This window comes from Pelodiscus sinensis, chromosome 18 (assembly GCF_049634645.1).
Source record: "Pelodiscus sinensis isolate JC-2024 chromosome 18, ASM4963464v1, whole genome shotgun sequence".
NCBI classification, from domain to species: domain Eukaryota; kingdom Metazoa; phylum Chordata; order Testudines; family Trionychidae; genus Pelodiscus; species Pelodiscus sinensis.
Window position 1 is genome coordinate 7,590,025 of NC_134728.1, and position 27,340 is coordinate 7,617,364.

Genomic DNA, 27,340 nt, shown 5'->3' on the forward strand with positions numbered 1-27,340 from the left:
GGAAAGAGTTTTATTGCACTTACAGTATCCCCTTTGGATCCTCTGTGCCCTTGAGGCCCTTTGTCTCCTCGGTCTCCCTATAATGAGAAAAGAAAAGCCATTAGCCAGCTTCGTCTTGATGACCAACACCAAGATGGTCTCCATGCTGTTCTCAGGAATTCGCCGAGTGATGCCCACGTCACCTTGGGAACGCGGCTGGGCTTTCGCAGTTACACCCTCTAATACTGTGCGCACGGATGGATTGCAACTGGGGTCAGGCTGTGATTCCTCCAAGGCAGGGACTCTCGTTCATCTGAAAGACTTTGTTTGTTAAATATGGTGGAGGGGCAGGAGGGAAACCCACTGTGGCCACTTGGATCCTGATCGCAACAGTCCAGTGCCTGCTGCATGGGAAAGCGACAGGGCCTGACTTCAGTTCACATAGGGTGAATTTCCCCAGGGTCATGGACCTGCTGCAGTCCCACCATTCGAGGGCGGATGGTTGCAAAGCAAATGGGCTAAGGGATTCTGCATCCACCACGCAACACGGAGAAACCAAGTGGAGGAGAGGCTTGGCGGCAAGGCAGGCAGCGTGGATGGTGTGGCTACTAGGTCCTCAAACCCTTGGATCTAAGTGTCCCTACATCTTAGAACAGGGATGGGTGGCCTAGAGGGACAGGAGATGTGTCCACAGGGGAGGGGTGGGTTCCCCGTAAGCCCACCACAGTTCCCCTGCACAAATCCCATTCACTCAGGATTTGTACAAGAAGGATGTGTAGTGGCACAAATATACTGCAGGAGGAGTGTAAGGGAGGCACCCTTAGCACAGGACAAATATTTTACCTGGTCTGCGATCTAAATGTGACACTGACCAAAAGGAGGGAACTGCCGGAAAGCAGACGTGGAGCTTGCACAAGCTCCTCTTACCAAGCGGGACGTCGCCCCACACCGAGGGTGTGAAGGACGCACACAAGAGGAGATTCCACGTTTGGTGAAGTGTGCATGTGGTGGGGAGGGGGAAAGGTGGACAGTGAAGAACTATGGGAGGCGCTGAATCTACGAGAGCCAGAAGGGGAGCTCGTGCGTAGCTCGGAGTGGTGGGGATCGGGGCTGAGGAAGATGGGAATGAGCCGGTGTCAGATGGGCAGGGGAGCTCTGTAGAGGGTATTAGGAAGGCTCTGTGGAAATACAATCGCGTGGGCACACCTCACTCGGGGACCACTGAGCTGACACAACAACATGTGTTATTTCTGGTGAGGGAATTGGGTGGTTCTTTTGTTTACTGGCAGCGGAAGATTTGGCGTGGTGAAACCAAGCAGTAGGCTTCAACAGTGACATTTGAGGCCAGGCCCAAGATGACTCAAAGGAACTCTACAAAAGTAACAACAGATACATACTGCTTTCCCTGGGGGTCCTGGGAGCCCCGGTGGCCCTCGGAATCCAATAGGTCCCTAAAAACAAGAAGGCAGCATTAACCAGGTGCCATCAGTAACCAGTATTCCCAGGAGGTCTCCCATCCAAGCCCAAACCTATTTAGCTTCTGAGATCAGATGAAATCAGGGGTATTCAGGGTGGCATGGACTCTTCTGGACCACACAATCTAGCCACACCTCTAGGGGAACTATTATTACCAAGCAAGGGAGCACATACATATCAATGAGAAGACACAACTTGCTCCTTAATAACTGTTTGGATTTTAATAGACTCCAGTAGAGGATATTGGTCTAAACCAGCCATTTTTCACTCAGTCTCCTTGCTGTTCTCACCAGACTCATAACACTCACAGCTGTGAAGCCTGGGTAACATTCAAGCTCAGCTGGTAGCCCCTAAGCTGAAGCCCATGCTAGTCAGTCCCCACTGCTCAGTAACGGTTTGATCATATTCTCACCGAAGTCAGTGGCGCACCTGATGACTGGACCTTAGGACACCAGCGTTCATTCATGATCCCCCCCATTCATGATCTCCCCTCCCCCCAACGTTCTAAATATCTTTGTCCTCCCATTGGTTCTTCAGCTTCTCTTTCCACCTAGGAATCACATGCGAAACATTCAGATGTTCCATTCCCCGCCCCCTTGCAAGGCTCATCAGCATCTTCATATCCTCACAGGAGATCTGCTTATCCCCCCCATGCTTAGGTAACTGCTCTGAGATAGGGTCCCATCTGTGGATACCCCATGCCCAGAACTTCCACTGACTTCAAGGTCAGTCCCCTACATGCAAGGATTAGGCCCACAGTTTGCACCTTCACAGAACTTCCTTTGTCCAGTCAACCCACAGGGCCACGAGACTGTGTAACTTTATACCCACAGTGTCTGGTGGCTGCCCAGGGCACTGCTCTTGCAGGACACGGACAGGAACTTAACAGGAGGCGGTGATCTCTAACCAGGGGCATAGGGTTTTATTCTGCCAGGGTTCAATGAGGGAAAAGTCCAGAGGCAAGTCTGGAGAAGATGACAGTTACTTACCCTGTCCCCAACTGGGCCCTCTGGGCCGGTGAGGCCTCTTAACCCTCTTGGCCCCTAGGTGAGAAAAGCAACCAGTTAAAAGCCAGTCATTCAAATAAAGAACAGAAAGAGATAAAGGCAGGGAGGCGAAAATCTAAAAACCGAGGCCAACAAGCCTTAAGACGCAACGACGAGTGTAGGGATTTTTGAGGTGGAGGACAAATTTCTTTCTCTAAGAACCTCTCCCCAAAGCACAGAGGTCTCCAGCAGAGACAGTGCGGTCTGGTTCTTCTGTTTGGGGCAGGGGATCGATTCAGGGAGGCGTCGTCATGGGGCAGGGCGGGGGAGGAAGGAGAAGGGGCTGGGGAACATGAAGCCAAGCCAGCCCTGATTACAGAATGAGCCCTGCTAGACAGAGAAGTTCACTACTTACAGCACACAGAGGCTGCACAGAGGGGGATGCACAGGAGGCTGTCGTGAGATGGCAGAGTTAGAGAGGCTCCTGCCGAGAAAACCCCGGGACCAGGGAATTGCCCCAACCTAGGAAGGGCTGGGAATAGCCTGCTATGGCAGGAAGGACTCTGACCAGAGCGGGGGAGATTGGCCTGTACCGAGCTGAAGGCAGGAGGGAAGACTTGTGTGTTTCGTTTTGAACGTTAAGTGAATCAGTCAGACTCTAAGGAGGGAGGGTAGTTGTGACGGGCCTGACAAAGCCCTGCGTGGGGTCTCTTTGGGGAGCCGAGAAGGGACACAAGAGCTGAGGTGCTGGGGGCCAGGATGCCCTGTGACCACCAGTGTGTGCCAGGGGGCAGCCAGGCCCTTACAACGGGGAGCCATCTGACCCTGGGCAGAGCTCAGCTCCCCTCACGCTTCAAATGTGCTGTTAGCCTCCGCCTGGCCTCAGAGTTGGGGAGGGGGGTTCTCCCTCCAATGTTTCATCCAGAGGATGGCACCGCTATCAGGGCCCAAAGCCAGGCCATGGCAGTCACATGGATCTCTCCAGTGGCTATGGATCAGGCCCTCAGTGCAGTCTGTGACTGGCAGCGCGCTGCCATCTCCGTGCTGGGTGAGAGGGGCTGGCTGAACCCCGAACCACGTGGACAGCACCCCGACCATTGGCATTTCACACCGAAACCCTGTGTGACAGGTGGAGCATCACAGGAATGCTGTGGTTTGAAAGGCAGATTTTACCTGCAAGCCAACACTGCCTGGAATCCCTGGAGGACCGGGTGGGCCTGGGTCTCCCTGGAGACAGCAAATCAAAGCGAGGTTAGACAATGAGAAATCTCACCCTATAGCCTTTGGCGAATTCCCTCCTGGCAGCTCTCTTCCCAAGAATCTTCCCCAGCCTCAGCCTTCTCACCAATCACCTGCCCAGACCCCCCTCGCCCAAACAGTGGCCTCATGGTCTGCCCCTAGCCTCTATGCAATTTCTTCCACGCGCAAAGAGCATCCATATCAATTGATCAGAGAGCTAAAGACAACTAACTAACCAGCCAATGTGTGTGATCAGTGCAGCTTTTGCACAAGCTGCAAAACCAAGCCTGGCAAAATTGGACGTGCCAATGTAGAATCCACCCTTGAACATTTGTGATCATAGAAATTATTCTTTTTTTTTAATCTGAAACACACACAGTGGTGGAGGCTAATGATCAATTGTCTCTTTCCGCCCCATCATCATCCTGAGAGAAATTCCTTGGTCTGACATTTTTCAAAAGACAAATCAGATTTTTTGTCTTTAAACAGAGTTTTACCTTCTCGCCATCTTTTCCTATTTCCCCAGGTTCTCCTTTGTGGCCTGTATGGCCCTAAAAATAAAACCAAGAGTCAGCTGAGTTTCAGGATTGCTCTGTGGCAGGTTAAGCTACAAAAAGGGGTGTGATGGCGCATCGGGGACCCCTGACCTTGCACCCCTGTCCGCAGCAAGATGTGACTCCGCCAGCCAGTAGATTAGGGAGGGCTTATTGCTTCTCAGAGATACAGCACGGCCCGGGTTCGATGTGGACATAGATAGGAGTAAGGGGCAGGCAGCCTTAGACCCCTTGGTACCCAGGCCCCTGATCCCCCAATACTCGATTTAGTCTGTTCTCTTCATGTTTGCCCAGCCAAGACTGCCCCTTCTCAAAACCACAGAACACTCATCCCCCCAGGTGGCCACACCACTTCCTTTGTTTAAACCCCTTCCCCTGGCCAGGTGTGAAGTTGCTAGCCATGGTCTACATGCACTGCCCTTAGGGACAACCCTCCGCTCCCGCTGGGCAGTGCTTACAGACACACGCCAGTAGGGGTCACCCACAGCACAACACAGCAGCCAGCGAATGCCCAACCACAGTGAGCCACAAGAGTGTCCAGTCCCCCACTACGTCACAAGGAGGAACACGGGATTTAAACCAAGGCAGGTCGTTGACTGACGTTACTGGCGAGGAATTTACACATTTGCTGCATAGTATCAGTCCTCATTTCCTGGACGGGAGTTGCATTTGGTCAAGACATGTCTGTGTCTACGGAAAGGCACGCTACAGGTTGTACCTCTCTAATCCGCACCCTTGGGACCTGACTGGTGCCAAACCAGAGAATTTGCCAGACCACGGGAGGTCACTGGTGTCTAGCTGCATGACCAAAACACCCCACTGCTTCCTGGGCTCTTAGAAAACAGTTATGGGTCAATTAGAGCTAAACAACTGCACAGAACACTGAGAGACAGGTCTGGTGGCTGTGAACAAACTTTGTGGGATCATGGGAAACTTGGCTGCACTGATGATAAATGGACAGCTGGCTATCTAAAATCATGCCAGCATGGACATTGCCAGACTGGAGCGTGCCATACAAGAGAGGGTCAACCTGTATTAAAGTTGTGTATGAGTAACAGGTACAAAAATGCCTAAATTCTCTTTTCGAAAGTGTTGGCCAAGGAGAGGTGGGCTCTTTGTAACAGGGTGACATGCTCGGGGGCTGGTGAGTGAAGAGTTAAACCAGATCCTCTTACAGGACTCGCCACGTCTAGGTTGAATCATCTGATCCTAGGATAAAAAATTGGGCTGGAACTTTCAGTGAGGTGGGGATTGGGACTGAGAGGCCCGGGAGAATGCAGTCATGTCTGTATTCTTGAGGCAGCAGGGGAGTTGCTGAAGATGCAGGAGACACTGGGAGAAAGCTCTCAAGGCAGGGAAGTCTGGAGGAGACCTGGTACACCCGGGTGAGATTGTAAAGGCCAGCTGAGATGAGGAGAATTTGTGTTTCGTGTTATTTGGGATTAATCAGGAGAGACACTGAATCGCTTGGCATGGATCAAAGGACTAAAAAAATGGGACCCCTTGTGGAGTTTCTTCAAACTGTGAGTTTTAAACCGCCTGGAAGAGAGGGAAACAGAGGCGGGGCACCACAGAGAGATCTTTGGCCATGAAGTGACTGCCCGTATTACAGCTCCTAAGTGCCCAAGGTTAATTTTTTCAGTAGCATCTAAGTGACTGAGTCCCCAATGCCTCGTCACTTCTGAAAATGGGACGTGGGTGCTTTGGACATTTTTTTACCTGATGTCTTTAGAGTCTTTTTAGAGCCTCGATCCCCTTTGCCTTTGAACGCTCCCTGCTACCTTGAAATTGCATCCTGGCAGCAGCACATTGTAAAATGAGGAGTGGTCAGGGTCTAAGGAATGTGGGCAATAGGGTGAAATGGTATTTGGTCATGTGAGCTATGCCCTTTACACTACAATGGGTATCTCCAGGCCCGCCAATGGAAGGGGCCAAGTGGGAAATTTTCCAGGAGCCTAGGTGGTTGAAAAGAGACTGGGGACCCTTGACAGCCACCATCGCTGTCAGCAGTGCAAGGAAAGGCTCCCTGCCCACTCTCACTCCATGCCACTCCTGGAAGCTGCTGGCACCATCCTTGCAGCCCTTGTGGGGAGCGGTGTGTCTGCACGCTACCCCTGCCAGAGCACTGAGTCTGCAGCTCCCATTGATCAGGAACTGCAACCAATGGGAGCTGTGGGGGTGGTGCCTGGAGGCAGCGCTGTGCAGAAACTCCCTGGCTCTGCTACTTAGGAGACGCTGCCAGAGAGGTGTGGTGGTCACTCTTGGGAGCCACACAAGGTAACCCTGAGGTAACCTCCTGACCCTTCCTACACCCCAACTCCCTGCCCCAGCCCAGAGCCTTTTCCTGCACCCCCTCCTGTACCCCAAACCTCTGCCCCCAGCTTTGTGAAAGTGACTGAGGATGGGGGAAAGCAAGTGACAGAGGGAGGGGGGAATGGAGGGAGTGGGGGGCGGGGACTCAGAGAAGGGGCGGGGACTCAGGGAAGGGGTGTGGCAAAGGTATTTGGGCTTGCGTCATTAGACAATGGGCAACTCTACCGGGCAGGCATGTGGCAATCCTGGTGTACCAGAAAAACACATCCAGCAGCACAGCCGGCAGCTCAAGCCAGCACAGGCCTGTGTATCACTGCATCATACTGTAAGTGTGCTTTAAAAACAGTGCTGTGTTTCTCAGGGTCTGGCCCCAGCACTGATGAGAGGGTGTGTCTAAGGGTATGGCTCCCCCAGCTGGCAGGCCCGGGCTGGCTGTGCTCCATGATAGCATGTTACAAAGAGCAGGGTAGCAAGGGCAGCAGCCCCGGCTACTTGCCTGAGACAAGCCCAGAGGGTCCAAAGGGCTGGGTACTCAGGAAGCTTCCCCAAGCCACGGCCTGTGTTCCCCCAGGCACACTGCTATTTTTAGCCCACTAGCTCAAGCAGAGAAAGTGCAAGTCCGTCTGTGTGCACTGGGGAGCATCCTCCCAGCTGCAGGGGAACTGGGCGAAACGACAGCTCAGAGAGAGAGAGACTCGGGACAAGGAGCTGGAGCCCTGATTTAGCAAAGCATGGAAGCTCCGCAATTCTCCCGCTGCAATCAAGGCAGGGGGTGCATACGTGCTTTGTGGGGCAGGCTCCTGGTGGGAAGCCCTGTGCATTTGGAACGCTCGTGGATGTCAATGGGATCTGCCTGTGCTGAATGCAGGATGGGGTGTGTGTCTTTCATCCGTCTCTTGAAAGTAAAATTGAATGGCATTGTGTGTCTAGGACAGGGATGGAAACCGCAGGCCCAGGGGCCAAAATCTAGTAGGCTGGGCCCTCCTAGGCTCTGGAGTGTGAGGGGAATGCGGGGAGTGTCTTTCTCCTTCTCAGTTAGAGACTATATCAGTGAGGTGGGTGTTTTGGTTTTGTTTTTTTTAGCTTCTCACCTGCGCATAGCCCCCCGACTGATTTTTCTGTGGCTCAGTGAGCCCCAATCCAGAAAAGGTTCCCCACTCTCGGTCTGGGGAATTCGCTCTAAGGCTATGTCTAGACTGCAAGCCTCTTTCGAAAGAGGCTTTTTCGAAAGATACTTTTGAAAAAGCCTCTTTCGAAAAAGAGCATCTAAACTGCAAGCGGAACTTTCGAAAAAGCAAGCCGCTTTTTCGAAAGGCAGTCTGGATGCTCTCTTTTGAAAAACCCCTGTTTGCATTCAAGAACGCCTTTTTTCGAAAGAGCACTTTCGAAAAAAGGCGTTCTTCCTCGTAAAATGAGGTTTACCACCGTCGAAAGAAAAGCCGCGTTCTTTCGATTTAATTTCGAAAGAACGCGGCTGCAGTCTAGACACAGGTGAAGTTTTTTCGGAAAAAGGCTACTTTTTCGGAAAAAAACCCTGAGTCTGGACACAGCCTAAGACACACAGGCTCAGAGAAAGGAGCCTTGCTTCACTGTATTACTTTTTTCATTGTATTCCTTTGGTATATATGGACATGCCAATTGTCTTCCAGAATATGATCTGAGGAAGTGGGTCTGGCCCATGAAAGCTCATCACCTATTAAACCATCTTGTTAGTCTTTAAAGTGCTGCATAGTTTTTCCTTTTGTTTTAGCAAGATCAGACTAACACGGCTACCTCTCAATTACTATTCAGAAAAGAGGATGTTAGTGGACTCTCCTCAGCATCAACCGAGTCCTGCTCTCAGCCGCAGGGCCTCCCACTGCCACGTTTTGGGACTCAGCTCCTTGTGTTTGCAGAGGATGTTTAGCTTACCTTGAATCCTGGCATTCCTGGAGGACCCGGAGGGCCTGGGGGGCAGAGAGCTGGGCACTGCACAAAACAAACACGTGTGGGTTTATCTAGCACAGACAATGGGTGTTTGGAGCAAGACGGGTTTCATTTTTATGGAGGGAGAAAATCTGCTGGTCAAGACAGAACACTGATACCTTGCTCTCATGTACCGTCTGCAGGGTTGCTGCCTAAGAACGGCCAGACTGGGTCAGACCAAAGGTCCATCCAGCCTAGTACACTGTCTGCCAACAGTGGCCAATGCCAGGTGCCCCAGGATGAGTGAATCGAACAGGTAATGATCAAGCGATCTCTCTCCTGCCATCCATCTCCACCCTCTGACAAACAGGCTAGGGACACCATTCCTTACCCATCCTGGCTAATAGCCATTAATGGACTTAACCTCCAGGAATTTATCTAGTTCTCTTTTAAACCCTGTTATAGTCCTAGCCTTCACAACCTCCTCAGCCTGTATTAACTCCTTATCCACTTCACCTTGGAACACCAAGGCCGAGTCTACACTTAAAACACTGCATCGGTGCAACTACACTGGTTTCATGAGGCCCCTTAAGACGAAGGGAGAGAGCTCTCCTGTCAGTGTAGTTAATCCACCTCCGAGAGGATTAACTCCCCTACTGACATAGGGCAGGTCTACACTAACGGGGCAAAGTCGAACTAATTTATGTAACTCCAGCTACATAAATACCATAGCTAGAGTCAATGTACCTGAGGGGTCTACATCGCGAGGGGTCAAAGGGAGACATTCTCCCATCAACTTCCCTTACACTCTGCTGGACAGCATGGTAGAGTGATCAGTGGTTGATTGAGTGGGTCTCCACTAGACCCCAGGGAATCAATCGCCATAGCACCAATTCTCTGGTAAGTGTATACAAGCCCATGGTGCTGTCTACACAGAGGCTGTGTCTGGACTACATGCCTCTGTCGGCAGAGGCATGTAGATTAGACAGATCAGCAAAGGCAAATGAAGCCGCGATTTAAATGATCGCGGCTTCATTTACATTTACATGGCTGCCGCGCTGAGCCGACAAATAGCTGATCAGCTGTTTGTCGGCTCGCCGCTAGTCTGGACGTTCCCCCTGTCGACATCAAAGCCCTTTGTCGGCAGCCCCGTTATTCCTCGTGGAATGAGGTTTACCGGGGCTGCCGACAAAGGGCTTTGATGTCAACAGGCGGAACGTCCAGACTAGCGGCGAGCCGACAAACAGCTGATCAGCTGTTTGTCGGCTCAGTGCGGCAGCCATGTAAATGTAAATGAAGCCGCGATCATTTAAATCGCGGCTTCATTTACCTTTGCTGAACAAACAAATCTACATGCCTCTGCCGACAGAGGCATGTAGTTTAGAGGTACCCAGAGAGTTAAGTTGGTATGACTATATGGCTCAGGAATGTGGATTTTTCACACACTGAATGAGGTAATACCGATATAGGTCTGCAATGTAGACCAGACCTGAATTCTTTTTCCAGCTCTGTATAGCTTGAAAGCTGATCTCTCAGAAACAGACATTGGTCCAATAACAGATATTACTGTGGAAGCCATTTCATATTTAGCTAGAAGCCACTTCATATAACAGAAGCCATTTAAGTTTCTTGCTTCTGCACGTGCACTAGAGAGTGAACTGACCTTCACCGATGTGAGAAAGGCCAGAAGGATGAGCTGTTGGAATGCGATAATGAACTGTTTTGAGCTGGAGCTCTCACTCCCCTAATACCTGTTTCTTTCTTGCTGATACTAGTTTATCTTTTAAGTTTGCTTTGATTGAATGCCCTGACGTCAGACTTGTTTGGTTAAGGGTATAAAATACTAGGATTAATTTGTATTGGGCAGCTTTACTGGGCCCGGTTCTGCTGGGTTCATGTTTGGCTCACTTTGTGCCTTGTTGATCAATAAAGTTGTTTGTTAGCCGCCTAAACACAGAGAAGTCTTTTGCTTCGACATTACCTTCCCCACCTTGTAGCTCTCAGAGCACTTTTCATCAATAGAACTCAAGCACTTTACAGTGGAAGCCAGTATCATTATCTCATTGTATAGACGAGGGAACTGAGGCATAGGGAGATTAAGTGACTTGACCTATATCACCCAGTAGGCCAGAGGGAATGGAACTCAGATCTTCTGAGTCCCTGTCCAGTGTTCTATCCACTCTGAAACACTGCCTCAAAAAAATCTGAACATTTCATGGAAAAAAATCTGACATTTCCCAGCAAAACTGTAAACATACAGGCTACGTCTACACTGGCCCCTTTTCCGGAAAAGGGGCATGTAAATTTCATGAGTCGTAGTAGGGAAATGCGCGGGGGATTTAAATATCCCCCGCGGCATTTAAATAAAAATGTCCGCCGCTTTTTTCCGGCTTTTTTAAAAGCCGGAAAAGAGCGTCTACACTGGCCCCGATCCTCCGGAAAAAGTGCCCTTTTCCGGAGGATCTTATTCCTACTTTGAAGTAGGAATAAGATCCTCCGGAAAAGGGCACTTTTTCCGGAGGATCGGGGCCAGTGTAGACGCTCTTTTCCGGCTTTTTTAAAAGCCGGAAAAAAGCGGCGGACATTTTTATTTAAATGCCGCGGGGGATATTTAAATCCCCCGCGCATTTCCCTACTACGACTCATGAAATTTACATGCCCCTTTTCCGGAAAAGGGGCCAGTGTAGACGAGCCCACACAGTCCAGTTCTAGTTCATAACCCCCAGGTTGCTTCCGATGATGCTGAAATCTGTTCTGTGACCTAATTCAGGAGGTGGATTAACACACAAAAGAGGTAATGGGTGCCACTTCTTAGCTCTTTTCAACAACAGGAAAGTATTTATTCTCAGGTCTAAACTTAGAAGGTGGCCTCAGGGGTTCCCTCAAATTTTTTTCCATCCCTGTGCAGAATAAATTTTGCGATGTGCACCAAGGCATGTGCAGATGTGCACCACTAGTATAAACACATACTGTTGGCTCTGGGCATTCTTTTTATCAGCTGGGCAGCATTTGCATCTCTCCTGGGTGGCTGCCCAAGTACGCAGTATAAAGGAAATGCTGCATCAAGGCTTGATAGCAACACATGAAATTAAACAACGCTCAGTGCATAGATGGAGACTGTAATCCAGGCTGTAAAATCTCATATCAATTTTAGACACCCTCTGTTTACATGTACCTAGGAGTGCAGGACTAGAAGGAACCTCCTAGGTCACTGGCTCTCTGCTATCCCAGCATAAAATCCCGTTCACATACTTACCATGCTCCACCTTAAAGCTAGTTAGGTTATTTCACCTCACTGTTCCTACTGATGCCTCTCTCCTCTGAGGGTTAAAAAACCCTTCTTCTTCAGCATCAAGACAGTCACCTACTGTACATGTCAATCGGAGCAGCCTGCCTGGACTGAAAGTAATTATATGGTCTCTTCTAGCTAGACCTCCTAACATTGACTGTATCCCTGGCTGAGTCTGGGCAACATAGGGTCTAGAGACATCAATGCTGAATTCAGTGGGCTTTGAAGCAGGCCTGAAAACTCCTTATTCTAAACAGAACAATAATATTTGTTTACAGTAGAGATGTAAAAGGTTAACTGGTAACAGTAAGCATCACTAGTTAACCAGCAGTCTGCCCAGGCTGAAGCAGCTCCCCCACACCTGACCACCGCAGGCTATCTGAACTCCATTAAAACTATATCATTTAACTGTTTAACATTTTAAAGGGGTATTTACCTTCCTAATTTACAGCATACTGATCTTGTTCTACTGGAAACCTGGTCTTCAGTCATGCCAGCAATTACGAATACACTTAGAATCATAGAATCACAGAATATTAGAATTGGAAGGGATCTCGAGAGGTCATCAAGTCCCGTCCTCTGCCCTCATGACAGGACCAAGCACCATCTAGATCATATCTGATAGATATTTATCTAGCCTGCTCTTAAATATCTCCAGTGATGGAGATTCCACAACCTCCCTAGGCAATTTATTCCAGTGTTTAACCACCCTGACAATTAGGAAGTTTTTCCTAATGTCCAACCTAGACCTCCCTTGCTACAATTTAAGCCCATCGCTTCTTGTCCTATCCTCAGAGGTCAAGGAGAACATTTTTTCTCCCTCCTCCTTGTAACACCCTTTGGCTATGTCTAGACTACATTCCTCTGTCAAAAGAGGAATGTAAATGTGGCAAATTGAAAGTGCAAATGAAGCATGGATTTAAATAGCCCGCGCTTCATTTGCATATTCGCATCTGAGCGCTTTTTCAAAAAAGGGTTTTTCTAAAGTGAAAGCACAGTCTAAACAGGGTTCTTTAAAAAACAACAACCCTTTTTCAAAAGAACCCGTATTCCTCATTTTTTCAGGAGTATGGGTTTTTTTCGAAAAAGGGGTTTTTTTTTTCTGAAAGAACCCCATCTAGACTGCGCTTTCACTTCAAAAAACCCTTTTTCAAAAAAGCACTCAGACGTGAATATGCAAATGAAGCATGGGATATTTAAATCCACGCTTCATTTGCACTTTTGATTTGCCTCAACTACATTCCTCTTTCGACAGAGGAATGCATTTTAGACGTGCCCTTTAAGATACTTAAAAACCGCTAACATGTCCCCCCTCAGTCTTCTCCTTTCCAAACTAAACAGTTCTTTCAGTCTTCCCTTATAGGTCATGTCTTTTAGACCTTTAGTCATTTTTGTTGCTCTTCTCTGGACCCTCTCCAATTTCTCTACCCACAACTTGACTCCCTTTTGAAGTTGTATTAATCTCACCTGATCAAAGGAAAAACTTCTGCATAAGAGTTCATAGGAATGGGAATTTAGTTATAAATGAAGAAAACTCTCAACAGAGTCTTAAACTGTGCCTGGCATACATGGGAAAGTCTTCTAGAATTTCACAGGGATTAAATCAAAAGCTGTACAAAAGTTTAACAGGATTCTATAGCTAGTACTTTACAAGAAATAAAGAAGAAAATCATGTATAGGGATCTGTAACCTTTGTAATTCTGTAGCAGGGAGAGAATTTTCTATTAAATTCTATAGGATGGCCTAAAAATGACTGAAAAGTTGTTTTGTATCATATTTCATAAATCTTTTCCACAAGGCAATGTCAACAAGCTAGAAGGTGGAGTTTTTTTGAGTATTCTAATTAGGAAAGCAAAGAATCTGTCATAACAACAGCTGTGAAATCTTGAAATGTCATTTATATCTCTCATTACTTCAATGTCTGTTTCATTCCTTTGAAATAAAGAAATCAAGACATTTGCTCAAAAATGAAAGAACAAACAAGGCTTATGCCTGCGGAAATAGGGGTTGCTGCCCATGGAAATAAATAGCACAACAAATTTGACCTTTTCTGGTTGAAACAGACGCATGAAAAATTGTCATCTGTTGCCAATCGCTAAACTTGTTTTTATTAAACAGGAATGGGATTAAACACATGCAAAATCAACACTAGGAAAGCCCTGATCAGATTCAAGTAAAATGGCAAGGAATATTCTACAACAGCCCTAAGATATCTGCATTCTTGAAAGAGCTCTGATGCAGTAAACTTTTATACACCTGAAAGACATTATCCGCACAAACAGCTCCATCAATGTAATGGGATTACTCTCATAGGTAGGGCTACTCCTGGGCATGCTTGCATGATCTAGCCCTGGCATATTAAAATAAAGCTATGTTTGCCCAAATCCATATATTAAAATTGTGTAAGGGATTAAGTTAAAGATGTAATGCTAAAATATAAAGAAAAACTTACCTGAAGGTCCCCAGTGCCATCAGGAAGAACCCCTGGCAGGCCCTATAACCAAGAACATTTGGATTTTTAAATAGATCAACACAAAGCACCAAAAGGAATGTTATCTCCAGAAAACATATTTCATTGAGACAGATATTTTCCACTTTCCCCTTAAAGCACTGTACAAACATCAATGAGTTAGTGAGGTCAACCTATTTGCACTCCTTTTTCAGGGAACAGCACTAGGTTGAATGGCTTGCCTGTGTCACCAGGTAAAGTCCACTCCTGGGCAGATGGCCAGAGCCAGGCCTATGAACCACTTACATCCTCCAGATATATGGATGAAGTAAGTCGCCCACCTCAAATCAGTGGCAGAGTTAGCAATAGAACCCCAAAATCCAGGAGCCCTGGTAGCTAGTCATGCACTGTAACCACTAGACCATACAGCTGCCAACGCTGTGACCATTAAACAGACCAACACAGAGGTGTGGTTATAGCTGCGGGGTGTAAGAAGGTAACATGTTTTCCAAGGAGTAAATTTCCCCAAGATTGGTGTGTTCCAAAGAATGTCCCTTTATACAAGTGGAACTTTCCACTTGCTGTCTAATGCAAAGGTCTTTAAAGGAGGCTCATGTCCTCAGTTGTATGTAATTACCAACAACCCGACCCTCACAATTAACCTAACACTAACTTTTATGTATTGTGGAGTACGTCTTATAGGCACTTAACCCACGCTTGACACAGCATGGCATCCTTCCTCCTCTAGGGGTGGCTGGAGCGCACAGTGGTTAGGACACTTAGTACAGGCGGCCCCCAACTTGCAACACAATTGGTTCCTGGGGAAGTGCTGCAAGTCGGGGGTGTTGTAACTCGAACCCTCATTTATGATAGGCGCCGTGCGCCTTCGTAAATCCGGGCTGAGGACATAAGTTGGGGGTTTTCGGCCCCTTCCGCACGTACAAAAATGGTTGTAAGTGCGAGGAGTCGTAACTCAGGTGCTCGGAAGTTGGGGGTTTCTTGTACAACTATAGCTAGCAGAGGTGGCTGTTCTAACTCATGTAGTAGAGGCTCACGCTTCTTAGATGCACAAGTTAAATCCTCACAGCTGGGAACCCACCCAGAGGCATGGCATTACAGGAACACAGAGTTTGACACAGCATATCAGACAAACATGCCATCTAACACAGGCTCTTGCCTCCATCCTAAAGTAAGCAGCTCTTCCAGACAGAAGTCAGGTATCTCTACAGTATCACACTCAGCACCTCACCCAGTCCAGCCCCAAGACCAGCTGTTCTTGAGGAAGGTGAAGAAAAATCCCATAACAACATGGCCAATCAGACCATGCTTACCTAGCAGGAAAAATCCTTCCAGTGATCAGCATATGCCCTGAAACCACATGGCCCTGAAACAACATGGCATTGCATCCCTTCACCCCTCCCCACGTCAGCAGGAATAACAGTCAGTCATAAGCGTGGGAAATCAACAGTCCTGGCTTTCCCTCTAACGTATCCTTTTTCACTTGTAAAGAATACTTCAACTCACGCAGGAGCTTGAACCTAAAACAGCAAATAAAATGCAACTGCCCTGCCAGCTCCTTCCATGGACATCAAAAGAAGATTCCAAAAGTTGTATCAAGTTTAGGTTTCTTCATGATTATTACACTGAAAAATTACCACTTACTGGAGGCCCTGGAGGTCCAGGCTGTCCTGGGAATCCCGGAAGACCTGATGGTCCCTAAAAGAAGAAATAAATAACAATTCCCATATGCACTCTGTGTAGACTCTTCCTTGGGAAGAGGCATTTGCTGAAAGACCCAATCCCATTCCCACTCAAATCAACAAATGTTTTGCCGGTCAAGTCAATGGGAGTGGGGCAGACCCCATATACTCTATGGCTACATCCATATTGCAGGCTTATTGAGCAAGAACAGCTGTTCTTGTGCAAGAACTTGCCGGGTGTCTACACTGCATGCATGTTCTTGCACAAGTAAATTTACAGTACAGCGTTGGAAAACAGGGCTTCTTCCAAAAGAGTTATTCCTCTCCCCATGAGGAATAAGCCCTCTTGCGCAAGTGCTCTTCCTCAAGAAGGCAGTGTAGACAGGCAACATGATTTTCTTGTGCAAGAAACCCCTGTGGCTAAAATGGCCATCAGAGCTTTCTTGCACAAGAGACCATCCACACTGCCATGGACGCTCTTGCGCAAAAGCACATCTCTTGCACCAAAAACACATGGCAGCGTGGACACGCTCTTGTGGAAGACCTTTTGCACGAGAACTCTTGCGCAAAACAGTTCTTGCGCAAGAAGCCTGCAGTGTAGACATAGCCCATATGAGATGAAAGAAGATGAGAAACTTTTTCTCTGGACAGTTTCACCATATTAATAACTCAAATGAAAACCTGTCACGTGCAATCATATTTTTTTAATGTGACATAAGGGGGAGTATCTAGAAAAAACAGTGAGCGCCAGCGTCTCTTTCCGCCTATGCTTTTGTGCCTGTAAAAGGAATTGGAAGTACAAGCCAGAGTATTTGCACCTGCATCCCTGCAGTTACAGGCACAAAACCTCAGGATTTGCACTTCAAAACATGAATACAAGTTTTGCAGGTGATTGCAAAAGGACGTATATTAAGTCGCTTCCTGCCAGTGACACACAAGCTCCAGGGGTGACGTATCCCCTTGCCAAAAAGCACACACACAATGGGGTCCCCTGCTACCGTGCGGACAGGTGGCATGAGAAACAGGCTCCGCTGGCAGTTACCGCTTACATGCACTGTAGACATCAGAGGGCAGGATGAACGAACACACTTGGCAGCTCTGGCATGGTAGTTAACACCTGCCCACTGCATTAGCTAGTACTGGGAACGGCACCTCCTGCTGGTCTATTCCCAGCGCAAGTGAGGTGTCACACGCTCATTAACCTTCCCCAGAGCAACAGAAATAGAACTTGTTTTTCCCTGGCTGCAGGATGGTTCAACAAATGGGAATTAAACTCACAGTTGGCCCCTGGAGTCCATTTCCACCGGGGAGTCCACTAGGTCCCGGAGGCCCCTGTAAAACAGAGTCAGAACATTACACAGGCTTCTAGAGCTCTCATAGTACAACAGCAAATGCTTTACATTGCTCATCCTTGTGCTCAAGTATTGGCCCAATCTCACACCTAGTTGGCCAGATGCTCCCGGTACAAATACAGATGCTCCTTGGAGACCTGTGCTCAAGAGGAATCCCCTTCTAGGGGAAAGCAGGGACGTTCCTCCACAGTGCTCTCCTCGGCCAGGAGGCGAAAGCAGCTTTGAGTTTTGCCCAGGGGCCCAAAAAGCCATGGCAGAAATTGGTAAAACCCACCCGTGAGAAAGCTGCTGGGCCCAGTTGCTGCTCTAATTTACATCAGCAGCCAAACCAGGCTCCAGCTGTGTAAAGGTGGCATCAGGTCACCCTTCACCAGGGCTCCACACCTACTAGCTCTAGCGCAGCTCAGAGCACTCAAGGGTCTGGGTCTGTGGGTAGGTTTGGGGAAAATACCAAAGAGGAACAAAACCAATGTAATAATGTAACCCTGCCCTCCGCCCTTTTTGAGGCCTGCTCTACTCTTAACACTGAAGTCAACTTAGCTACTGCTCTGTAGTGTGACTTTTTCACACCCCTGGGCAACGCCGCTAGGGTAGACCCAACTTTCTAGTACAAACCAACCCTGAGAAAGATGCTATTACTTACCGGAGGGCCTGGCAGCCCCTTGCCCTGCAAGAAAAATTTAAAACAAAGATCATTTGGGAACTGAACATAAAAAACATGGATCATTGTATCAAAAAGATCCATTTCCCATTCCCCCCTCTAATGTTCCCCAAATCCCTATGATTCTAATTTACAGTCAGAAAGTGGAGCCAAAGAGAGTTACTAAAACCTAGAGTTATCGTCTGTATTTTGTGTTCACTTTTCATTTTTGTTGCCCGTGGGCTAGTCTCTGCTCTCAGATGCACCTAGTGACCTATCAACATCTCATGGGCACATGCGAGGGTAGACATCTACCTTTCCTCCTCTCTTGTAAAACGCTTGTAGTTTTCTCTGCAAATCTTTAGCTATGGAGAAGCCATGTCCCCAGGCACTGTTTAAAAGCTACATGAAAAGAAAGCCCCCTTTCTGGGGGTCTGAACGGAAATTTACCCTCTCCAACAAAATCAGGGCAGTGACCGAGTTAAATGGCATCTCCAATGAGGAGCAGCTGCTGGCCAGTAAAACATGGCATTTAAGGGCGATCGAGAGATGGGTTCCAAAGCCAAAAGGGGCCGCTGTGATCACCAAGTCTAACCTGCACTAGAAAATCAGCAGGCCACGTAACACGTGGGTGACGTAGGCTCTTTCATCTCGCCTGTTCTGACAGCCCATTGAAACTGACAAAGCCGCCGGAATGCTCGACTCTTTGTGCATCTCAATATTCTGCCTCCTGCGCATAGGAAGGGAGGAACCACAGGAGCAGAGATGTTCGTAACAGGCTACAGCATCAGCGCATGAGTTAGTCGTGCCTGTTAGCCCCTTGGGCTGAGAAACTGGATTCTTAATACCACAATAATCACCACCTTGGAAAAGGCTATTTGATTTTTCAGCATTAAGGAAGCAAGGTTTTTTAAATGCAGCATTTGAGTAGGGGAGCTGGACCTTAAACACATGTCCATAATTTATTCTCTATGTAAGCTCTTTTTGGGGGGGAGGGGGGTTGCTTTGTTACTAAGGCCGTGTCTCCCCTTGCTGGAGGTTTGATGCTCTGGCGATCGATCCTTCGGGGTTCAATTTAGCAGACCTAGTTAAGACTCACTACATCAACGGGCCACAGGCGTGAAACTGACTTGAAGGCTGTGGATTTGATGGCTCTGGGACTATGGAAATCAGGTACTAAACCAACATGGGTGACATTTTCCATTGACCTCCATAATTTTGAGGTACATTGATTTGCCTGCACATAAACGTATGTTTTTCTTTCTGGAAGAGTTCTATAGACTTCGGATTAGTAAAGAATGCTAAGGGCATCCCTGTTGGTGCCAGAACTCCCTGCTGTTGCAAGGAGTAAGATAGTCAACCTCCCACTATGGGGCTGCACCAGAAAAATCGGTGCAAGGTACATCGACTCGAGCTACACAATTCACAAAGCTGGAATTGTGTATCTTGCGTCACTTTATTCCGCCAATGCAGACCCGGCTTGAGATATCCATCCTGATCAACGTGGGTTTAGCTCTACATTTTTCCTTAATACCAGCATCCAAATAGCTATGGTGAAATGCGACTCTCCGGTAAACAGAGAGATCTTCCAGCCCGGTTCGCTGTGTGGATTTCAGAATTATTATAATGTATCTGAGGATTCTTAACCAGCTGCAAGGCTCAACAGGCTGAACATTCTGACATGTCCACCTTTGATAGGAACCATGCTGCTTGGTTTATACATGTATCAGGGCCTGCGCCAAAGCCCACTGGGCCAAAGCCCTCTTCAATGAGCTTTGGATTAGGCTGTGGACAACTTGAACTGGTTTTATGGATTTTCAATATAGACGTTTTCTACAATTCCCCCATGCAACAGTTCTCCTTAGTACATGAGCTCCTGTGGTCTTTGAGCCCTGATGTTTATTTCAAAACAAGACCCATCTCATTTCTTGCCTTGTGATTGGACTCCCCCACAAAATGAGACTGCTGTTATCAAATGGGGCTTTGCTGAAACTTTACTGTGGGGAATTCAGCACCTCATAGACTCATAGACTTTAAGGTCAGAAGGGACCATTATGATCATCTAGTCTGACCCCCTGCACAGTGCAGGCCACAAAATCTCACCCACCCCTCCTAGAATAATCCTCTCACCTATATCTCAGATATTGAAGCCTTCAAATACTTTGAAGACCCCAAGATGCAGAGAATCCTCTAGCTGTGATCTGTACCCCATGCTACAGAGGAAGGCGAAAAACCTCCAGGGCCTCTGCCAATCTACCCTGGAGGAAAATTCCTTCCCAACCCCAAATATGGTGATCAGCTAAACCCTGAGCATGTGGGCAAGACTCATCAGCCAGACACCCAGAAAGTTCTCTATAGTAACTCCTATCATCCCTCCATTGACCTATTTCCCACTGATAATGAATGGTCAATTAGTTACCAAGATCATGTTATCTCATCAAACCATCCCCTTCATAAACCCATCTAGTTTAATCTTGAAACCAGATAGATCTTTTGCCCCCACTACTTCCCTTGGAAGGCCGTTCCAGAACCTCACTCCTCTAATGGTTAGAAACATTCGTCTAATCTCAAGTCTAAATTTCCTACTAGCCATCTTATATCCATTTGTTCTTGTGTCCACATTGGTATTAAACTTAAATAATTCCTCTCCCTCCCTGGTATTTATCCCTCTAATATATTTAAAAAGTGCAATCATGTCCCCCCTCGGCCTTCTTTTGGTTAAAGTAAACAAGCCAAGCTCCTTGAGTCTCCTTTCATAAGACAGGTTTTCCATTCCTTGGATCATCCTAGTGGCCCTTCTTTGTACCTGTTCCAGTTTGAATTCATCCTTCTTAAACATGGGAGACCAGAACTGCACACAGTATTCCAAATGGGGTCTCACCAATGCCTTGTATAATGGCACTAACACCTAAATTATTCTACAAAAGAAGCCTGCAAATCCTCAGAGTTACTTACTGCTGGTCCAGGTGGTCCTGCAGGTCCTAAAGTGCCCTATAGAATTAGAAACATGAAAATGTGGGTTAAAGGGCCAGGCTCCTTCACATAAATAAAAGGGGGCTTTCCAACCCATCATTCATTCCATCCAGAACGCACCAGATTGTGGGATCTCTTCCTCTGGGGAAGTTAAGTAGCATCTTAAAGAAGCACCGCACACACAGAAAAGCAAGAGTAAAAGACCTGTTGCCATGTCAGATTAGTTAGCCGATTCAAGGACATTCTTGATGTTCAAGACAGAGCCTCCAGGAACTTTTCTCCTACTGTCTGAGGCATGTCTACACTAGGAAACTATTTTGAAATAACCCAAATCATTTTAATAACTCCCAAAATAACAATTGAAATAGCATGTCCACACTATGGGGAAGCCTCAAAATTAGTCTGTGGCAGGCTCCTTTAATGTGGACGCACTACCTTGACTTAGAGCTCCAGGAAGCACTGGCGAGTAATTAGTTCAAATTACGCTGGAGAGTAGTTATTTCAAAATAGCAGCACTGGAGCATCCATACTACCACTGTTTCAAAGTAACTATTTTGAAATTAGCATTATTCCTCAAGGAAAGCAGGAGTACAGATTTTGAAATAAGCAGCCCATTACTTCGAAATAACGGGCTTGGTAGTGTGGTCACTCTGCTTATATATTCGATCTAAGGGGGGTTATTTTGAAATAAAGCCCTAGTGTAGACCAGGGCTTAGAAATCTCTGAGCCCCATTTAAAACATTCGACTTTCAAGTTAGGCTTAATATGGAGATCCACAATACACAGGCCACCGATTAGTCATTGGGAATCTTTAACGTTTGCCACAGATATAGTGAATCTCACTGGCTCCCATTTGAACCGTCCCGTTTCATGACTACTTCATGCCATAGACCCAAAGGCTGTTCACGGGCCTGGGACCCAGCCGTACTTTCTTTTATTAGTTCACACATTTTCCGTTCAAGCAAAGATGCTCGGATGTGGCGACTTGTCCATTTTTGCCAGCTCTTCTGGTGCCATTTCCCCCTCGGTTTTGCATTCCAAGTCTTGTGCCGGATTTTACAGACTTACATTTTACTCTAAAATCAAATCACTGACTCAGAGTCTCTAAGTTCCTGCTTCATTAAAGATAATCCGAACGACAGATGCGTCTTTTTAATCCCTTTGCTGTGTTCTAAAAGGGCCGGTGCTGGAAAGTGCCTATCAAATTAATCACCACTGAAAGCTCTGAAGCAGACTAAATGGAAATGGAAAAATGAATGAACACAATGTGATTCTTCTACGATTGAACACAATGACCAGCAGAATGACAGGCCTCCTGTAACTTAATCTCTCCCTTGTTGCCATGTGAAGTTACAGGAAAGATTTGGGCTTATTCACACTGGTGTGGAGGACAAGCGCATTCTCCTCTATTCGAAGCAACTGTGACTAATGGTGGGTGCTGAATCATACCGTTCCCCAGCCATTTTCCCTACAACTATCTGGAGGCTCTGAGGGCTTATCTACAAGCACAGTGAAGGACTGGCTATAAATAAAACATTAGCCAGCAATACGATGAATCTCACAGCATAGAGGATCATTCAGATGAATGCCACCCCCGGAGGACTGCAATGACTAACCGGGTTGTCATCCCTACCTTCTAAAAAGTGGCAACGAGTTAGAATTTCTCGGAGAAGACTCTGTGATATCTAGGGTCTTCACTTCTGCAGGATGGGAGCTGCAAAACGATTTGGGGTGCCCAAATGCCCAGGGTCAGTCGTTTGCCTGTGAAATTAACCTGCCTGAAAATCTACACTGAACTGTAACAGTCAGCAACAAGCCATAGTGATGCATCGGCTCCTAGAGCTTTAGGGAAGATTTACGCTGCACATGAAACCTAGGCTCTGAATCGGTTGGGATGTTAAAAAGCAGCTAATTAGGTAACCGTGTAGGTGGTTATGCGGTTAGCTCTGCGCGGGGCAGCAGCTGGTTCCCCACTGTGCATTGGAAGTCAGCTTTTAAGCCAGCTCCCAGCACACACCGGCTCCCGCCTGCTGCCTGGCTCCCAGAGAGCTGGCTGCCACCCCACACTGTTGCCTCTGATACAGTGTAACCGTTGATACAAAGGCTTTTAAGCCACCTCTCGGCCCTGCTCCCAGGGAGCTGGCTGCCGCTTCATGCTCCGGGCTCTGAAACACAGCCAGAAACATGGAGTGGTAGCTGGTACCCTGAGAGGAGCCGGCATGTAACCGTTTACACAGTTTCACTGTTAGATCCCTAATCCACACACAAATCAAACTGACTCCAGTCAGCCAGTTTTCAGGTCCCAGGTTCTAGGACATTACCCGGTTTGGGAGCAGGATGGGTCAGCCCAAGCCACACTGTGACTCAGGCCCAAACCATGTCACTTTGCAGTGTGGACAGAGGCGAAGCCCCACAGACCCAAGCCAGACAGTCTGCAGAGTGCACAATGGATATTAGCATGGCTGTGTGAGACCTGAACTTAGCAACTACAAGCCCAGCTTTAGAAAACAATGTGGAGGCTCAAGTCTAGTCCACAAGCCTGGATCCCACCGCAGTGTAGACACACCCAGCCCCACTGACAGGGAAGAGGGGCTTGATGGGGGAGTTTCCCTGGGGCCCAGCAATTCAAAGGGACCTGTGGATCTGGCCCTCACTGCCGCAGCAGCACCCGGAGTCTTCAGCTCTTTAAATTGCTGCTGCAGCACTGCACTATGTGCTCCAGGTGGTTCTTAGGGCTGCCTGGAGAGGCGGGAATGCCATACAGCACATTCCAGGTAGTGCTAGGGAGAGGAGACACTCCAGGTGGCGCTAAGAGCTGGCTGCCCCTTGGGCCCGCCCCTTCCACCTGAGGCCCCGCCCCTTCCGAGTTAGCTATTACCTCTCTATTGTCATATCTCCAATGACCTTAATCTAGACACTCTTTAGACAACAGCTGTAACAAGGAAGAGTCCCCTAGGAAATATCATTGTACATGCCGAGCAGCGGAAGAATACAGAGACATCGCTGAAATGGCAAACTGGCATCCCAGTGAGACTTCTCACAGTCGGGTCCTAAAATCTCAATGCACTTTCGAAGGGCTTAGCTTGCAAGTCCCTTGTGCAGGCCGATCATTGTTGTTGTACGAGGAGGTCGCTATAGAAGGTGAACGTCATCGTCCGCCTGAGCAGGTGGGACTCCGTCTTGCAGGGGCAGATCAGGGAACCACACGCTTGGCAGTGGGCGCTGGTTACTACGGTGTCCGATGAGGTTTAAATAAAGTGCTCTGTGTTTGAGGCCCCCCGTCCCCTCCCCTGCTTTGCCCCGACAAGCAGCCCCACTGAAACCAGGCGATTCATGTGAGCAAAGAGCTCCCCCACAGGCCCAAACGAACTGCTGAGCAGGGCCAGCCCAGGAAAATAGCAACGGATTTTTGCGGATGATTTAACGGATCGTCGTGCCGGAAGGAGGGCTGGCAGGAGGAAGCTGCGCAGCAATTGAAGACAGATGAACCCTCATAAACCAATGATAATATTGAAAGGCAAATAATGCGGCACCATGAAAAGGAGGCAGGGCCAGAATACAATCTGATACACAGGAAGCCTGGAAAACACCCCAGTGGCAGCTGCTGGCTTTAGGGCTGCTTTGCACCACATTCTCTGTCCCAAGGCCCCCTAAAGCCGGCCACAGCAGGATCATCCACCGCAGAGGAGCATAGAGCTCCTACATGACCCTCCGTCCCTATCCTCGGAGTCTGTGCAGGCAGAATGTGCAGGGAAAACAGAACTTGGCTTCCCTACCCCTCAGCAACACCCAGCTGCTGTATCAGCCCTGCAGGGTCACTGACTCACTCAGACCCTGGGTGCACAGCCAGCCCGGTACACAGCCAGACCAGGATGTAGGCAGCACAGAAGGAAGCTCAAAGCCCCAGACAAAGATGGGGCCAGTGTTTTCAGAGCCATTTGCAAAAGCGGGAAGGGGATAAGATGGACCGGAGCAGACCTCCCGCAGAAGTGAGTTCCACTCCCGAGACCGGGGTGGGCAATAATTTTTAATGTGAGGGCAACGTCACGAATTTGATAAGTGGTCACGGGTCTCACACGTCCATGATATGAATGGAAGAGGTACGGGGGCTGGGATGGAGGATGGGTGCAGAAGGGAGCTCCGGGTAAAAGTCTGGAGTGTAGGAGGGGATGTGGGACCTGGGAGGGAATTTGAGTGAAGGAGAGGGTCGTGACCTGGAGCAGGGGACTGAGGTGCAGGGTCTGGGAGAGGGCATAAGCGCAGGAGCGGGGGTGCAGAGAGTTTGGGTTATGTGGGGTAGAGGAGGAGGCAAAGGATTGGGGGGATGGAGAGGCTGGGATGCTAGAGGCAGGCTCTGGCCAGGAGACACTTACCTGGGCCACTCCTGGCCTGCAGGTTCCTTGACCAGGCTCCCTGCCTTCCATGCCTCTGCAGACCTCTCAGGGCAGCTGGCTGCAGGGGCCGGTGTGCTGCTCTGAAGGCTGCGAGCTCAAGGGAAGAGAGAGGGGTACTTTGCATGCTGCCTGTTCTTCAAACAGGGAGCTCCCATTGGCGAGATTGTGCTCCCCCCGGGCTCACAGCATTCAGAGAGGCACGTGACCCTGCAGCTGGCTTTTTCTGAGCCACACACGGGGTAGGGTAGGCAGGGGGCCTGCCTCAGGCTCCTGCTGGGCCGCAGGCCACATCTGGTGGCTTGGTGGACCAGCCCATGGGCTGTATTTTGCCCATCCCTGCTCTAGATGCTCCAGCTGTTTACCAGTGAAAATGGAATAGTTTAATTCTTATTTTGAATGACTCACACACACACACACGGGCACGTGCACACAGGACTGCTCGCTACAGAATATAACTTAGGGAGTGACGAAGCACCCAGGAACTAAGAGTTTCTATAAGTCTCTGCATGGGAAACTCATGTGGGTGTAATACACCACAAGGTGGATTTGAACCTGGGACCTCTGAAGCTTAGTATAGGAGCCTCTACCCTCTGAGCTAAAACCCAGCTGGCTCGCAATGCATACTGTAGAGGTCTTTTGGGCTTATCTGTTGCTGTGCTCTCGGTGCCACTGCATGGGCGGGTATTTAAGAACAGGTTAGATAGACATCTGTCAGGGATGGTGTAGACGGAGCTTGGTCCTGCCTTGAGGGCGGGGGGCTGGACTCGATGACCTCTCGAGGTCCCTTCCAGTCCTATGATTCTATGTCTACACTAGCCCCCTAGTTTGAACTAGGGAGGCTAATGTAGGCATTCGAAGTTGCAAATCAAGCCCAGGATTTAAATATCTCGCGCTTGATTTGCATCTTCCCGGCTGGTCGACATTTTTTAAATTTACAAGTCCGGACTAACTGCCCACGTCTTCACGTGGCAGGGACCCGGTAGTTCAAAATAAAGCCCCTAGTTCGAACTACCTGTTATTCCTCCTGGAATGAGGTTTAACAGGTAGTTCGATTTAGGGCTTTATTTCGAACTACCAGGTCCCTGCCGCGTGAAGACGTGGGCAGTTAGTCCTGACTTGTACATTTAAAAAAATGGCGACCAGCCAGGAAGATGCAAATCAAGGGCAGGATATTTAAATCCCGCGTTTGATTTGCAACTTCGAATGCCTACATTAGCCTCCCTAGTTCGAACTAGGGGGCGAGTGTAGACATACCCGGACAGTGAACCACACTAGGTGTGTGGGTTACACGAGCTCCACAGAAACTGGTTTAAATGTCAATCTCAGGATTTGGGCCTAACCTCAGTAGCTGAGTATTTTTTAAATTTTCCTATTTCGCCACCATTGTTAGCCTTTGGAGAACAATTAATTGGTCCAAATAACACATCTGGCCTTCCCACAGTATTGCTACCATCTGGGATATGAAATAGCATCAGGAGACCAAATCTCATGTTCTTTCAGTCCCATCCGTGGCTCTGTGAAACTTGAAAAAGACAATGAAAAGAATAAACACACAAATATTAGACCCTATGCCTACAGCCTTGCAAATCCACCGAGATCCCTTTATTCACATCTACGCTCATCTTTGTGGATGCGGATAGAAATGTTGTATCTAGAACCATGCAAATTTGCGGACATCCACTTCATATCTGCTGGTATCCGGGTATCTGCTGATCATTTTTGCAGCTGCGGATACCAATTTTGCATCCATGCAGGGCTCTACCCAGGCCCGACCCTCTTTTTTACTGACAAGACTTTTGCTTAAGTTTCGCTGGTGTATATTCTCAAAGTTCTTGGTCTATTCTTAAGCAGACAGGAGATTTAGCTGAGACAGAGTAGGGAAAATAGAACCAGACAGCTGGTAACAGCAGGTTGCTTTAATTATTAATTGTAACAAGCATGATGGAAGAGCGGAGGAGTAAGACAAGTGCCACTCTTATTCAGCGTGAACGATAGCGAGATCTTTTGTTTCATGTACCAAGACAGGCCTCACGTTGAATTTTTCTAAGCTGTGTTGATGCTCACGATGAAGAGAGAGCTGCTTTGTTCTCC

The 27,340-nt window shown here is 48.2% G+C and overlaps 1 protein-coding gene across 1 annotated transcript in view; it reads right to left on the minus strand.

Moving 5' to 3' along the window:
- The window catches only part of COL9A3 (collagen type IX alpha 3 chain), an 88,409-nt gene that overhangs the window by 33,858 nt on the left and 27,211 nt on the right, over positions 1-27,340 (minus strand). Inside the window, exons 6-16 of the mRNA XM_075901075.1 lie at positions 20,838-20,873; positions 17,886-17,909; positions 17,169-17,222; positions 15,853-15,906; positions 14,194-14,235; positions 8,459-8,515; positions 4,178-4,231; positions 3,615-3,668; positions 2,445-2,498; positions 1,377-1,430; positions 24-77 (exon numbers count right to left, since the gene is read on the minus strand). Of these exons, the coding sequence (XP_075757190.1) occupies positions 24-77; positions 1,377-1,430; positions 2,445-2,498; positions 3,615-3,668; positions 4,178-4,231; positions 8,459-8,515; positions 14,194-14,235; positions 15,853-15,906; positions 17,169-17,222; positions 17,886-17,909; positions 20,838-20,873 (537 nt within the window). The remainder of the gene's footprint in view (positions 1-23; positions 78-1,376; positions 1,431-2,444; positions 2,499-3,614; positions 3,669-4,177; positions 4,232-8,458; positions 8,516-14,193; positions 14,236-15,852; positions 15,907-17,168; positions 17,223-17,885; positions 17,910-20,837; positions 20,874-27,340) is intronic.